The sequence below is a fragment of the Marmota flaviventris genome, chromosome 7, assembly GCF_047511675.1.
Source record: "Marmota flaviventris isolate mMarFla1 chromosome 7, mMarFla1.hap1, whole genome shotgun sequence".
NCBI lineage: Eukaryota > Metazoa > Chordata > Mammalia > Rodentia > Sciuridae > Marmota > Marmota flaviventris.
In genome coordinates, this window is record NC_092504.1 from 58,290,609 (window position 1) to 58,303,027 (window position 12,419).

At 40.9% G+C, this 12,419-nt stretch overlaps 2 protein-coding genes across 2 annotated transcripts; one reads left to right on the plus strand and one right to left on the minus strand.

Moving 5' to 3' along the window:
- Nucleotides 1-166: 166 nt before the first annotated feature.
- Nucleotides 167-9,653, minus strand: LOC114083868 (platelet factor 4-like). Its single transcript, XM_071614338.1, has 4 exons — nt 9,566-9,653; nt 1,302-1,527; nt 835-961; nt 167-714 (listed from the first exon to the last, which is right to left on the minus strand). The coding sequence occupies exons 2-4, from the start codon at nt 1,405-1,407 to the stop codon at nt 627-629; spliced, it is 321 nt and encodes a 106-aa protein (XP_071470439.1). The 5' UTR covers nt 1,408-1,527; nt 9,566-9,653; the 3' UTR covers nt 167-626.
- LOC114104684 (permeability factor 2-like) lies at nt 9,334-11,400 on the plus strand. Its single transcript, XM_027950897.3, has 4 exons — nt 9,334-9,651; nt 9,758-9,881; nt 9,973-10,056; nt 10,827-11,400. Exons 1-4 carry the CDS (start codon nt 9,555-9,557, stop codon nt 10,840-10,842), a joined length of 321 nt encoding a protein of 106 aa, XP_027806698.2. The 5' UTR covers nt 9,334-9,554; the 3' UTR covers nt 10,843-11,400.
- The last annotated feature ends 1,019 nt before the right edge of the window (nt 11,401-12,419 follow it).

The window sequence follows — 12,419 nt, forward strand, 5'->3', positions numbered from 1 at the left end:
TCTTTATTTGTATGTGGTACTGAGGATCAAACCCAGCTCTGCTGCCATGCCAGGTGAGCGTCCTACTGCTTGAGCCACATCCCCAGCCCTAGAGTCTAAGTCTTAAAGGGATAAAATCAGAGTTTGATTTATTTACTTAATTAAAAAAAAGAGCCTTGGAAACTAGTAATGATTAAATTCTATTTTTTTATTAGTTGCTCAAGACAATACAATGATCTTGACATATTAAATGCTATTATTAACAAAGCTAACACATAAAGTAAATATGCATCTATGAAGTAATGCTGTCACATAAACATGCAAATATCTATCAGCCAAACATGTAGCACCAAGCAAATTCAGTCCTTATAAAACAAACCCTCCTTCAAAACATTTTTTTCTTAAAATTCTGGAGGTATTTTCTTGTAAGAAAATATGATATGATATCACTATTTTCTGCTCTATTATGAAGCAATATTTGAGAAAATCACAACTTGATTCATATGATTTATTTATTTAAGATTTGAAGGTTAATATAATCATTAGAAGTTTTTTTTTTTAGTTAGAGCGAATGTGTGTGTGTGTGAGTGTGGGGGGGTCCACCCAAACATGTTTTATAGCAAAATACACATTTAGCCAGGTAGAAACTACTTCGCCATGAGTTTCCGGACTAATCCCTTAAAGAAGGAGACCTCCTCTTCAAGGCAAATTTTACTCCCATTCTTCAGTGTAGCTCTGCAGGAAAAAGAGAAGAGATGCACCTTTTGGTGCCTGGATTCCAAAACAAGATCTGACAGAGGGACAGAGGGACAGCTGGGCAAAAGGCAGCACCAACTGCTCAAGGTCAGGACTCACATTATCTGGGTGTTGGCACAGTGGGGTCCAGCCTTGATCACCTCCAGGTTGATGATGTGCTTGGCATTGACTTTGGACATGGTCTTTAAACACACGCACTGAAGGTCCCCATCGTCTGAAGGATCCTCTGAGGGTGGCAGAAAGGGTGAGGAGCCAGGAGTAGGGGAGGGAGGAGGATTTCAGGAGTGGCCAGAGGCACCTAGAGAATCTCCCAGCCCCTCCCCCACCCCTGCCCTTGGTCTTCATTTCCTTAGCCCTGAATTGCATTTCCAGAGGGAAGGTATATTGACTCAGTGGCAGCGCACTTGTGTAGAGCTTGGCACAGCGCCCTCACACTTCGGAAGCCCAGGACAATAGAGCTGGAACCATTAAAGTTAAGGACACTGCCTCAGCCCCGCAGGGGTTCCAGGAATCAATTCCCACTGTTCTGGTTGGTCGGTCCCTCCCCTCTTTGCTTCTGCTCTCACCGCTCCTGGCGACTGTGATCACAGCTGATAGGAGCAATAGCCCCAGGAGCAGCAGCCCTGGGTTGAGCTGGGGGCAGAGGCTGCAGGAGCGCAATAAGAGGCCCATGTCCTGGAGTTTCCAGCAGGATCCAAGTGCTCAGGTCAAGTGGGGGCTAGGGTTCCCAGGCCCGCGGCTCCAGCGATGTCCCCGCCTCTTTTATCCCTCCTGCTGGTCCAGTCCGGAAACCTGGGATGGGGAATGAGGAACTGGGGTGCTGAAGCTAAGTCATTTCAGAGAAGAGTTGGGCTCTAGCCAGGCAAGATTAAATAAAACAACCCAAAAAAGGGCTAGAGTCAGCTGCCTTGGCCTTAAGTTGGCAGCAGGAGCCACATCTCCAACCCTAACTGAAATATGCACACATTTATGTAGTTTAAAACACTAGTGGTCAATCTTATAAGGTCTATGTTTTCTTTATGTGTTACCCCAGAGCACTCTGTGGTCACCATGCAGTTTACACAGTGTATACCTTTGAGACCCAGACAATTTCTGTTTCCTTCTTAACTAGCTCCTGCATTACCAAAAACTGCCCTTAGACCCTGCCTTTCTGGTTGACTTCTATTGAGTTTGGCTACTACTGTGTAGTTAAAGCTGTGTTGTTTGTAATTGTTTTCTGCTATTGAAAAGTGCAATTCATTCTCTAGGCAATGACTGTCTTCAGAATTTCACCTGAATGTGGAAGCCTTCTCCAGTCTCTTGGATGAGATTTACCAGCTTCACTAACCATCTTCCCATACACTGTAAGAAGCAAGGTCAATTATCCTCATTACTCATAACCTTAGATATATTACAAAAGTTGTATTTGATTTTTTAAAAAATATTGGAGCTTGAATGATTCTCCATTTGTCTTCATCCCAGATAATATTCCAGAAGAGAGAACAGGAGAGTTTGGTGGGCCATGTGTCCCAGTCCCAGTGAAGGGTGAGATGGGCTGTATTGCTGGTGGGGAGCAAAGGAAGGAGGAATGTTGAACATAACAATAGAGAAAGAAAATTACACAAATGTATTTGGAAAGAAATTTTCAACTAAAGAAATGCAAAGCAAGTACAGTGTTTAGCCAAAAACTGGGGAGTAAACCTTAAGTTATATGTTAGTCTTGCTCATTTTCATCTTCTTTCTGTCATCTTTTAAGCAGAGTTCTCAGAGTCAAGTAGGATTTGGGAGACAGAATGGAAAATGTACCTGAATTTTTGTATAGTATAAATGAATATATGAATAACTAATAACTCTAGAAAGTCAAGGCTTCAAAATCCTACCCTTCCTGGGAGATTAAAAAGGGGTTGGTAGAAAATAAACAGATTAAGCAGATGCTTCATCACTTTCCAACAGTTCCTGGATCATTTTCTTGACTCTTGGAGCTTCTGACTCTGGGAGCCCACCTGCTCTCTCCCTATTTCCCTCTCCCTCTCCCTCTCTCCCTGTCCCCCAACCCTCTGTTGACTTTGCTCCCACCATTGTGCTGCCATCAGCCAGGAGGTGATGCAGCCAGGAGGAGCCTCTTAAGAGCCAGTACAATGCTATTTGGGCTTTTGTCTTCTAAAACATGAGCTAAAAATATCTCTTTTCTTTATTTATTTTTTATTTTTATGTGGTGCCATGGTTTGAACCCAGTACCTCACGCATGCTAGACAAATGCTCTACCACTTTGCCACAATCCCAGACTACCTCTCTTCTTTATAAGCTACACAGCCTCAGTTATTTCATGATAATAATGAAAAAACAAAAAATACAGCATTAATTTTTATCAGTTTAGCAAACCCAGGGCATTTTCACTTGTTCCAGCAAAAACTCTAGACACTGTTTCTGACTTAACCAGGCTTAGATCATTTTCTCATTTCTGAATCCATCAGCAGGGTTTGGACAAAAACAACTGAGAAATGGCTTATCCTGTTTGAACCCTTGGACTGAGAGCAGGTATGACTAGATGAAAGAAAGAGGGTAGCCAGACAAGCAGTGTCCGGATACTGAATGGTGAAGCTGCCCTGAACCTGACACTAATGCCCTTGAATTGTGGGGAGAGATAAAGCCTAGAATTTGATGGCACGCTTTAATATCTTCATTCTTCCCCCTTAAAAACAAAGTCATCGCATCATTTTAGGGAAATAGGGTTGGCAGTTGTGAGGCAATGAGTCCCTGAGGCAAGCTGGAGGAGAACAGTGGAGCTACACTGCCCACACCTGCCTGCCAATCATCAGGGTTACTTCCCAGAATGGAGCAGTGGGTCAGCCTAGGGTTCCCTTTGAAAAGTGGAGCCTAATCATGGGTCAGCCATGCAGGTCATTTATTTGAGAATGTGTCTCCAGTGTATAGGACTGAAGAACTGGGAAGAGTGAAATAGGAAAAGAGGGTGGGCAACTGGGATTCCATCCTACCGGAAACCCTCTAAGAAATATTGAAAAAATATCTGTTTAAAGCAGAAAAAAAATGGGAAAATGTTTATCCATTGGCTCCTATTTTATGGCAAGGAATGTTTCATGGCAGCCACTGAGAAAAATTGGCCCAGGAAGGGAAAGACACTGATACAGCTGAGGCGAGGAGCTGTCAGGTTACTCCTACAAGTGGCTGTTGCCACAGCAATGCCTGGGGAGGGGAGTAGAAGACGTGAACACCTGGAATTTACTGTTTGTCAATTCTGAATGAATGGTTCCATGATGATTATAGGGCAAATGGAATTTTACCACCAAAAATTCAATTTTTAAGGATTCTCCTATTTCTTTAAGGATTGCAGCCTTGCAAAATATGTTCAACTTCAATAACAAGCAAGGGGATGCAGACTGTAATGACACTGAGATTTTATCTCACTCCAGTTAAAATGGCAAATTTCAAGAATACAGGTAATAATAAATGCGGATGAGGATGTGGGGGGGGGGGGGCGGGAAGGTACACTCCTACATTTTTAGTGGAACTGAAAGTTAATACAACTACTTTGGAAAGCAACATGAAAATTTCTCAAAGACTAGAAATAAACCCACCACATGACCCAGCTATCCCACTCCTTGGTGTTGACTCCAAAGAACATGCATACCAATCTTTATACCTGAGCAGTGCACAATAGTCAAGTTATGGGACCAGCCTAGGTGTCCCCCAGTAGATGAATGGATAAAGAAAAGGTGGCATATATACACAATGGATATAAAGAAGAATGAAATCATGTCATTTTCCAGTGGATGAATGGAATTACAGAATATCTCCCAAGGGAAATAAGACAGACTCAGAAAGTCAAGGACCAAATTGTTCTCTCATATGTGGAAGCTAGAGAGAAGTAAGGTATTTTTTTAAAAAGTGATCTCATGAAAACAGAAGGGGGGAAACAGTGTGGTAGAGGAGGGAGATAGAGGAGGAGGGAGTGGGGAGGGGAAAGGGAAGGAAATGCATACTGACATTGACAAATTATACTATGTGCATGAATGTATATATCACAATGAATTCTACCTTTACACATAAGCACCAATTACAAACAAAAATTAACCAAAGGAAGACCAATAGAGTAGTGGAAAGAGATCAGGAGGAGGGAGGAATAGAGGGAAGATGGTAGTATTAGAGATTGAAATAGAGCAAACTATGTTATGGGGATTTATGAATATGTCAAAATGAGCCCCATAATTATATAAACCAAATGCATTAATAAAAACATAAATTTAGGGCTGGGGATATGGCTCAGTTGTTAGAGTGCTTGCCTAGCATGCACAAGTCCTTAGGTTCAATCCCCAGCACTACCAAAAAAAAAAAAAAAACCATAAATTTATAAAAAGAATTTTTGCTTTCATGAGTTTAAAGACTGCATAGAAATCTAACATTCACCTCTTAAAACGGACTTCTCTTTGAAAATCACTTGTTCAAATGAGACAATTAATTTGTTTCTTGTTCTAAGTTATAGTATTCCTGTGCTTTGAATTTTTTAAATTTTGATTTATGAAGATTTCATTGAGTTAAGTGGCATGTTAAGGTAGCATATAAAATAAAAACCACATAACTCTTTGCTTTTTCTTTCATGACAAAACAAGTGATTTTGATGAAGTTATTTCCAAGAGTCAGGCTCTATAATCTCCAAATGTTGGCTGCTTCTTGACATGCTTCATTCTTTTGGCAGCTCCTCTGGGTAAACTATATCTGACTCTCTCTGAGTCCTCTCATTTATGTCAGTTATGAGTTGTGTGTGAAGACCAATTGCAGCAAACACTTTCTGTTTTTCTTCCGTTCCAAGGAATAGACAAGATATTTGGACAGCATGATTAATGATGAAGTCAAATTATTTCATCCCATGAAACATGATGAAGTGTCCAAACTGCAGCCACAGATATTCTGGGTTTTCAGATTTGAGTAAGTAGGCATTCAACCAAAATTGAATTTCATTTCTTGAAAGCTAGCAGGTGCATGCATGTCCACTAATTTCATTTTGGTAATATTCTAAATTAATTTAGAAAGAGAAACCTTTAAAACGTGAACATTGTGTTTTTGAAATCATTTCAAATATATAAAAATTGTAAAAATAATACAGTGTCTGTGAATCCTTTACTCAGTTCCAAACATTTTTCATTACCTGGTGCATTTGTCAAATCTAAGAAACAAATCAATGTTGGTCATGCACATTACTCTTTGAACTAAACTCCAGACTTGATTCAGGCTTCACTAGGTTTTCCATTAAGTCCCTTTTCTGTCTCAGGATGCAATCTAAGTTAGTTGCCGTGTTCTCCATATTTTTGTCTAGGCCGTAATAGTTTCTCAGTCCTTTCCTATTTTTCATAATCTTCACAGTTTTGTAGAATGCTGCTCAGCTACTTCAAATTCTTCAATTTGGACTTGAATATTTTTTTTTCATGATTATACATCAGTTATGAATTTTTGGAAAGAATATCAAAGAGTGCCTTTCTTATGACATCATGCCAGTGGGTATGTGACATCCTCATGACACCATACTGAAGGTGTTAACCATCATTTCTTGCTAAAGCGGTAGTTTTTCCTGTTTCTCTCCCTGGGGAAGTTACTATTTTTTCAGAATTTGGCACTTCAAGACAACGTAACAAACTAACCACAGAAGAGAGTTATGCTGTTGTACCTTAGTTTCTTTATTTGTAAACTTTACCTTCCATAAAGATAATAGTAATGTCTACTTCACAGGGTTGTTTGAAGACTGAATGAGTCAATATTTGTAAAGCACTTAGAGGAGCATAAAATAAAATCTTTGTACCTTGGGTAGGTGCAGAGGGTTAGTAAATCGCTCAGGGTTTGTGGCAACTAAATATAGGAAGCAGCTTGTTTCATATTTACCCAGAATCCTGTAAGCCCTTATAATTTAACTACTATGTTTGTTGAGGAAAAAACAGATGTTAAGTTTTCTCCCTAGACAAAGGAGATATAAGAGGAAAAAAAAAATACCTCTGCATGCCTTTCTGACTTCACAACTTAATAAAACCAGCACATATTGCAAGTACAATTAGAAAACAAAAAAAATTTCAAGTTTTCAATAATTACTTTCACATTTGTAGACAGTTTCCCATTAAATCCCAGTAAAATAGTAACCACACAAATTCTCAACTACTCATGAACTAGTCACAAAATTATGACCTTTAGATTACTTCTCATTTCCTTCTCCCTGATACAAACTTTAATCTCTTTTTACTTTTCTGGGTTTTTTTCCCCCAGGATCACAGTGATAAATACTAGAGTGATTTTTTAAATAGTCATTCATTTTGTACATCTTTTTCAATAAATGAGTCTTTTATTCAAACTCTTTTTTAGTAGATGAAATGATTGAAAGTGGAATCACAAAATCAATGATTCATCTTAGCAATAAAAAATAAAATCCCATCTATGTGCATCTCATAATAGAGCACACATATGCCTTCCTTGATGAAAGTCTGAAATATATTTTTTTGTAACTCTCAATTGATTTTTAAAAGTTTTTAAGTGTGTAAGCACTGACTACAGCAGGAAACTGCTGAAGAGGTTACTTTGCCTTTCTACTTTCGTTGAGTCAGTGCATTCTGGGTATCCTTTCTGTCAAGAAATTAATCAGGGACATGGGGAAATTTACTGACAAGGACTCAACCACAAATACTATCTATAGTGTTTAAGCACAACATGTCAGCACATGTATTCCACTGTACACCAAAATTATTGTGATAGCACTGTCTCCAATTAGCACCAGTACCAAGGGCATTCTGGACACCCAGATGATGGTGGTTTTATGAACTTTATTCTAGGATCTGCCTTGATGTCTAACAGACACATTGCTACTCCATATGGTGTTGTATGCAGTTAGACACAGTTGGGGTCAGCAACTGATATAGAAAATTTTGAATGTGAAAAGGAAAATTGGGGAATGAACTTATTTTTTAAAATATCTTCAAAGAAGGATTCACAACAGGTTGAGTTTCTGTTTGGGCAATATTGGAAAAAACTGTTCCCACTTTATTTAACAAACATTTATAAGGCACTTAATCCATGCCGGTGCTTTACGAATGTTGACTCATTTTTCATAACCACCTTGAGGGAGAAACAAAGAGGTTTAACAAATTGCAGGTGATATGGGAATTATGTGCAGCTAGAGCTACTTGCCCGGTGGTTGACAGGGGGCACCTGCTAGTATCTGTTGAGCTGGGCAGTTGGAAACCCTGTCCTGCAGACCTGTGCCTGTAGGGCAGAGGCCATTAAGTTTCTCCTCTCCCTGCTCCCATTGTATTGTATTTCAGGTTTCTGTGATAAAGATCTGAATACAACTTGGAGAAACAAACTCACGCCCTGCCCTGCCCTGCCCTCTAAAACCCAGTGATGAAAAAGTTCTCTAAAACTCCTGGAGAAAAAGCGATCAGAGAGAGTCAGGTTGAAAGAATTTTAACCTGGAATGATGGTGCAATGTGATGATCATTACTATCCAAAGACACAAATTGGTGTGAATATACTATGTGTACAACCAGAGATAAGAAAAATTGTGCTCTATATATGTAATAAGAATTGTAATGCATTCTGCTGTCATATTTAAATTTAAAAAATTACATAAAGAAAACAAAAGAATTTGAAATCGCTCATCAGAAAACAGAGACATGTGTTTCTAGAGAAAGAGGACCAACGTGGAATACAAGACAGCCCCGTATTAAATGAAATGGGATTTGTGTGTGTGTGTGTGTGTGTGTGTGTGTGTGTGTGTGTGTGAGAGAGAGAGAGAGAGAGAGAGAGAGAGAGAGAGAGAGAGAGAGAGAGAGAGAGATTAGTGTTTCCTATCTCATTTGCATGATTCTATTTGCTGCTCTAGGGCACAAGCGCTGCGCAGCGGGTACCCACTCCCTAGAGTCCAAGAGCCTGCTACTCAGTGTTATCAGAAAAGCTAACTCCTTGAGCCTGCTCCACCCATCCCTCTGCTCTTCGGCTTAAGAGTGGCCAACAGTCCGGTATTGCAAAGATCAAAGTTTAACCCCTTATACGTGGGATATTAGATCTCAGGGGAATTTCAGAGGTCGCCAACATTTCAGAGGGAAGAAGGAAGTTAGTCAGGATCCAAAGAAGAGGTCGTGTTACATTCAACTGTTGACGTTGATCCCCATTCCCACCAAATGGAAAACGCAAACAAGATAATTGGGGATTGAGGATATACAACATGAGAAGCAAGTCGAATATTCTCTTCAATCTGCGATATTGGCTCAAGTTTTGAACAAGAGAATGAATTTCAGGTGTATATACAATAAGCAAAATCAAAAATTAGGGACATACACAGGAAAGGTATATAGTGAACTAAGCAAAACCTAGGACCCCCTTCACGCTCTTCCTTAAACCCCCACGTCTGATAACTAGTATCGTCCGCTTCCTCTAAAAACTTGGCACCCTCCTGCAGTGGATCTCTCAGGCTCTCAGGATCTCCCAGCTCTTGCCTCCCTCTTTGCCCTATGCACTAAGGTCACTGGATGCCCACAGTCCCCCTCGCAGGTGGTTTGGGATACAAAGCGAACAGCCCAGAGACCCCGGGAGTTAGGCAGGAGGGCCAGGCGGGCGGCACCGGTGTGTCCCCCCTGCTCCAGCCAGGGGCAGGGCGGCGTCTTCTTTCCGCCCTCGGGGAAGCACCCGGAGCTCTGGGAATTTCCCTGGCCAGGGGCTCTGGCCTTTCCCGCCAACCATGCATAAAAGGGGCTCGCGGATCCCCGAGAGCCACAGAGCCAGGACAGCAGCCCCTCGCCACAAGCTCTTGCACTCCAGGCTCCGCCGCGATCCTCCCGCTGAGTCCCATGGCCCTCACCGCCTCCGCCGTCCCCCGCGCTCAGCGGCTCCTCCGGGTCGCTCTGCTCCTGCTGCTCCTGGTAGACGCCTGCCGGCGCGCAGCAGGTGAGACCCGCGTCCTGGGGTCCCCAGGATGGGACTGGGATTGAGGGTACGGTGTGAGGAGGCCTAGGATGGGGACAGCCCCGCTAATCCGGTCTCTTCTCCTCAGGGGCGCCAGTGGTCTCTGAACTGCGCTGCCAGTGCTTGCAGACTGTGCAAGGAATTCACCTCAAGAACATCCAAAGTGTGAAGGTGACGTCCCCAGGACCCCACTGCGCCCAAACAGAAGTCATGTAAGTTCCTTGCGGTCAGAGGCTGCTGCCCTCCACCTGGCTCCCCTCCCCCCGCCCCTTGCCTCACTGGGATCCTCCCTTCTCTCTGCAGAGCCACTCTCAAGAATGGACAGGAAGCTTGTCTCAACCCTGAGGCCCCCTTGGTCAAGAAAATCATCCATAAGATGCTGAACAAGTGAGTTATGGTTTCTATTTACACGTGTAAATGAAGTCATTATATTAGGAAAACCCATGGGTGGCTGACCGACTAGAAATTGTGACTGCTATTTCAACAACTTAGCCATAAAATAATTAATGTGCTAGGGAAGAGGGGCGAAATTTATTTCCTAGGTTTTGCATCCCCACCAGAACCCTGTCTCTATTCCAGTGAGTGTAGGTAACAACTGCCTTCTTTAAAACTGATAAATGTTAGTTAGGTATGCTAAAGAGCTTTCCACTTGTTAAAAAATACATCCCTCCTGCCACAGTCCCTTCTGGGGTTCAAATCTGGTATTTTGTAGCATGAGGCCCTGAAGTTTAGTGGTGAAAAGATTTTGCAGCAATGTTGCAGAGTAGAAGTCTGGATTCCCCCAATATCTATTCACTTTTGGCTCAGGATAATTATTTCATTTTATCTGAAACTTAGTAAAATAAGGGAAATAATAGTATTTCATGAGCTAAACGAGGCCCAGTGTGACAGACAGCAATAGGTTCCGGTTGTTAGTAGAACATATCTGTAATAGAATAGAGAACACGGACCTCCTCCCCACCCCCCATTCCTAAATGAGAACATCCACCATCCTAGAGGTCTCTGCTACTAGCTCAGCCATCACAGGCATCAAAGTCCTCTTGGAGCCAGGCTGGGAAAACTGGATTCAAAAACTCTGGAGCTGGGGGGACAGAATGCTGCACAGTCACCTTTCCTGAGCGAGCAGCTATTTAAAGACAGCAATTTTTTCATTCTAGTGGCAATTCCAGCTGACCAGGGGAAGGAGGAAGTTCCTTGGTGACTGTTCCTGACACAGGACCTGACTTCATATGAAAAAGAGATGAAAAGATAGCTCCCGAGGCCACCTGGAGTGGCCTTAGTATGCTTGAACATGTCTTCTGAGAGCTCTTCTATTTATTTATTTGTTTTCAAAGATTCTATTTTAATATTTTATTTATAAAATAATTAAGGGTATGATTAAACCTACTTGCACATGGTATCATTATATTTATTGTTCATTTTATATCAAATCCAAATTAGTTCAATTCTGATTCTTATTTAATTTGTCATCTGAGGGATCCAAGCAAACAGAAAGTGAGATCATTGTCAGGGAAGGAGAATGTGCATACACATCTATTTTTGTAACTCTTTAAAAAAATGTCAGTTGCTATTTATTGAAATGGCTTTCCAGTACATAGTCAACATTTCTCATGGTGAAGCTTTATGAACTACAATGTTCTAAATATCCCTTGGACATTTTATGTCTTTCTTTTGTAAGGCATAATGCCTTTTTTTATTGCTGGTTATGTAATATGGTACTATGTCTTAAAACAAAGAGGTTTAAATATTAATGTTTTTACAAAGAATGTGAAAATAAAGTATTTAAAAATAAAGAATGTTTATTTTATTTCCTGGAGGGGAAAAGGGATATCTTTACTAGATAATTTAATGATTTACATCAGTGTTTCTCAACCTTATCTTCCTGGGGATTCAATTTGCTGCGTAGACAAATCATGAGTCATGCCTAATTTCATCTGGTGATGGATCTCACTTCTCTTGGCTCACAACTAATTAAGAATGTGCTTCTCCAAGCTGTAGGCTACTCTTGATGTGAGAATTATTAATGTAGCTGGATGATGGATGGATGGATGGATGGAGGAAGAGATATAGATGGGTGTAGACACAGATATTCTTTAATGAAGTTGACAATGAAATGGTGGTAGAGTTAATTTTTTTTTCTTCAAAACTATTTACATGTGTCATCAGTAGAAGCAGAAAAAGTGAATGTCTGAGTACCTGTAAAAAAAGACTAAGCTGCAATTCAGGTTCAAGTTTCTAACTCTCATAAACATAAGAAATTACCACCAAGTTTAATGTTTTTCTAATTCTTTATACTAATTATATGAAACATGGCTCTAAGATTTGACTACATCAGTTCCCACCCTTCCTAGTGAAGTTTATGTAGAATTTGATACAATGTTTATCCTGGGAAAGCCTTTGGATAGCTTGGTATTCAATGCTGCCCAAGGATGACAGCAGCAATCTATGTTTCCAAGAGAGACAAAAATGCCATGTCTAAAGAGAAAATGTATCAATAAAAAAGAAAGAAATTCTAAATCTGAAAGGAAAGAAGAAATTTTGTACATGTGTGAGGTGTGTGCTCATCTCCAATTTAGGACTGATTCAGGAACCCCTGAGTTTAGGTAAACACCTCCAGCAGATGCAAGAAGGCTGGTCTTTCTGCCTGAATGCTTGAGATCGAGTTCTGGCTTGGCTCAAGTAGCTAGGTAAATAAGGCCCTAAGCAGCAGGAAACAATCTCTCTGAGTTTTTTTCCTCACATCCAAAAAG

What these genes read in the sequence shown, in the direction of transcription:
- LOC114083868 (XM_071614338.1), bottom strand. Translation starts at nt 1,407, where the DNA reads ATGGGCCTCTTATTGCGCTCCTGCAGCCTCTGCCCCCAGCTCAACCCA. An exon ending in GATCACAGTCGCCAGGAGCG is followed by an intron (nt 962 to 1,301) that starts GTGAGAGCAGAA and finishes TGCCACCCTCAG; the next exon opens with AGGATCCTTCAGACGATGGG. An exon ending in TGTGCCAACACCCAGATAAT is followed by an intron (nt 715 to 834) that starts GTGAGTCCTGAC and finishes TTTTTCCTGCAG; the next exon opens with AGCTACACTGAAGAATGGGA.
- LOC114104684 (XM_027950897.3), top strand. Translation starts at nt 9,555, where the DNA reads ATGGCCCTCACCGCCTCCGCCGTCCCCCGCGCTCAGCGGCTCCTCCGG. An exon ending in CGCCTGCCGGCGCGCAGCAG is followed by an intron (nt 9,652 to 9,757) that starts GTGAGACCCGCG and finishes TCTTCTCCTCAG; the next exon opens with GGGCGCCAGTGGTCTCTGAA. An exon ending in TGCGCCCAAACAGAAGTCAT is followed by an intron (nt 9,882 to 9,972) that starts GTAAGTTCCTTG and finishes TTCTCTCTGCAG; the next exon opens with AGCCACTCTCAAGAATGGAC.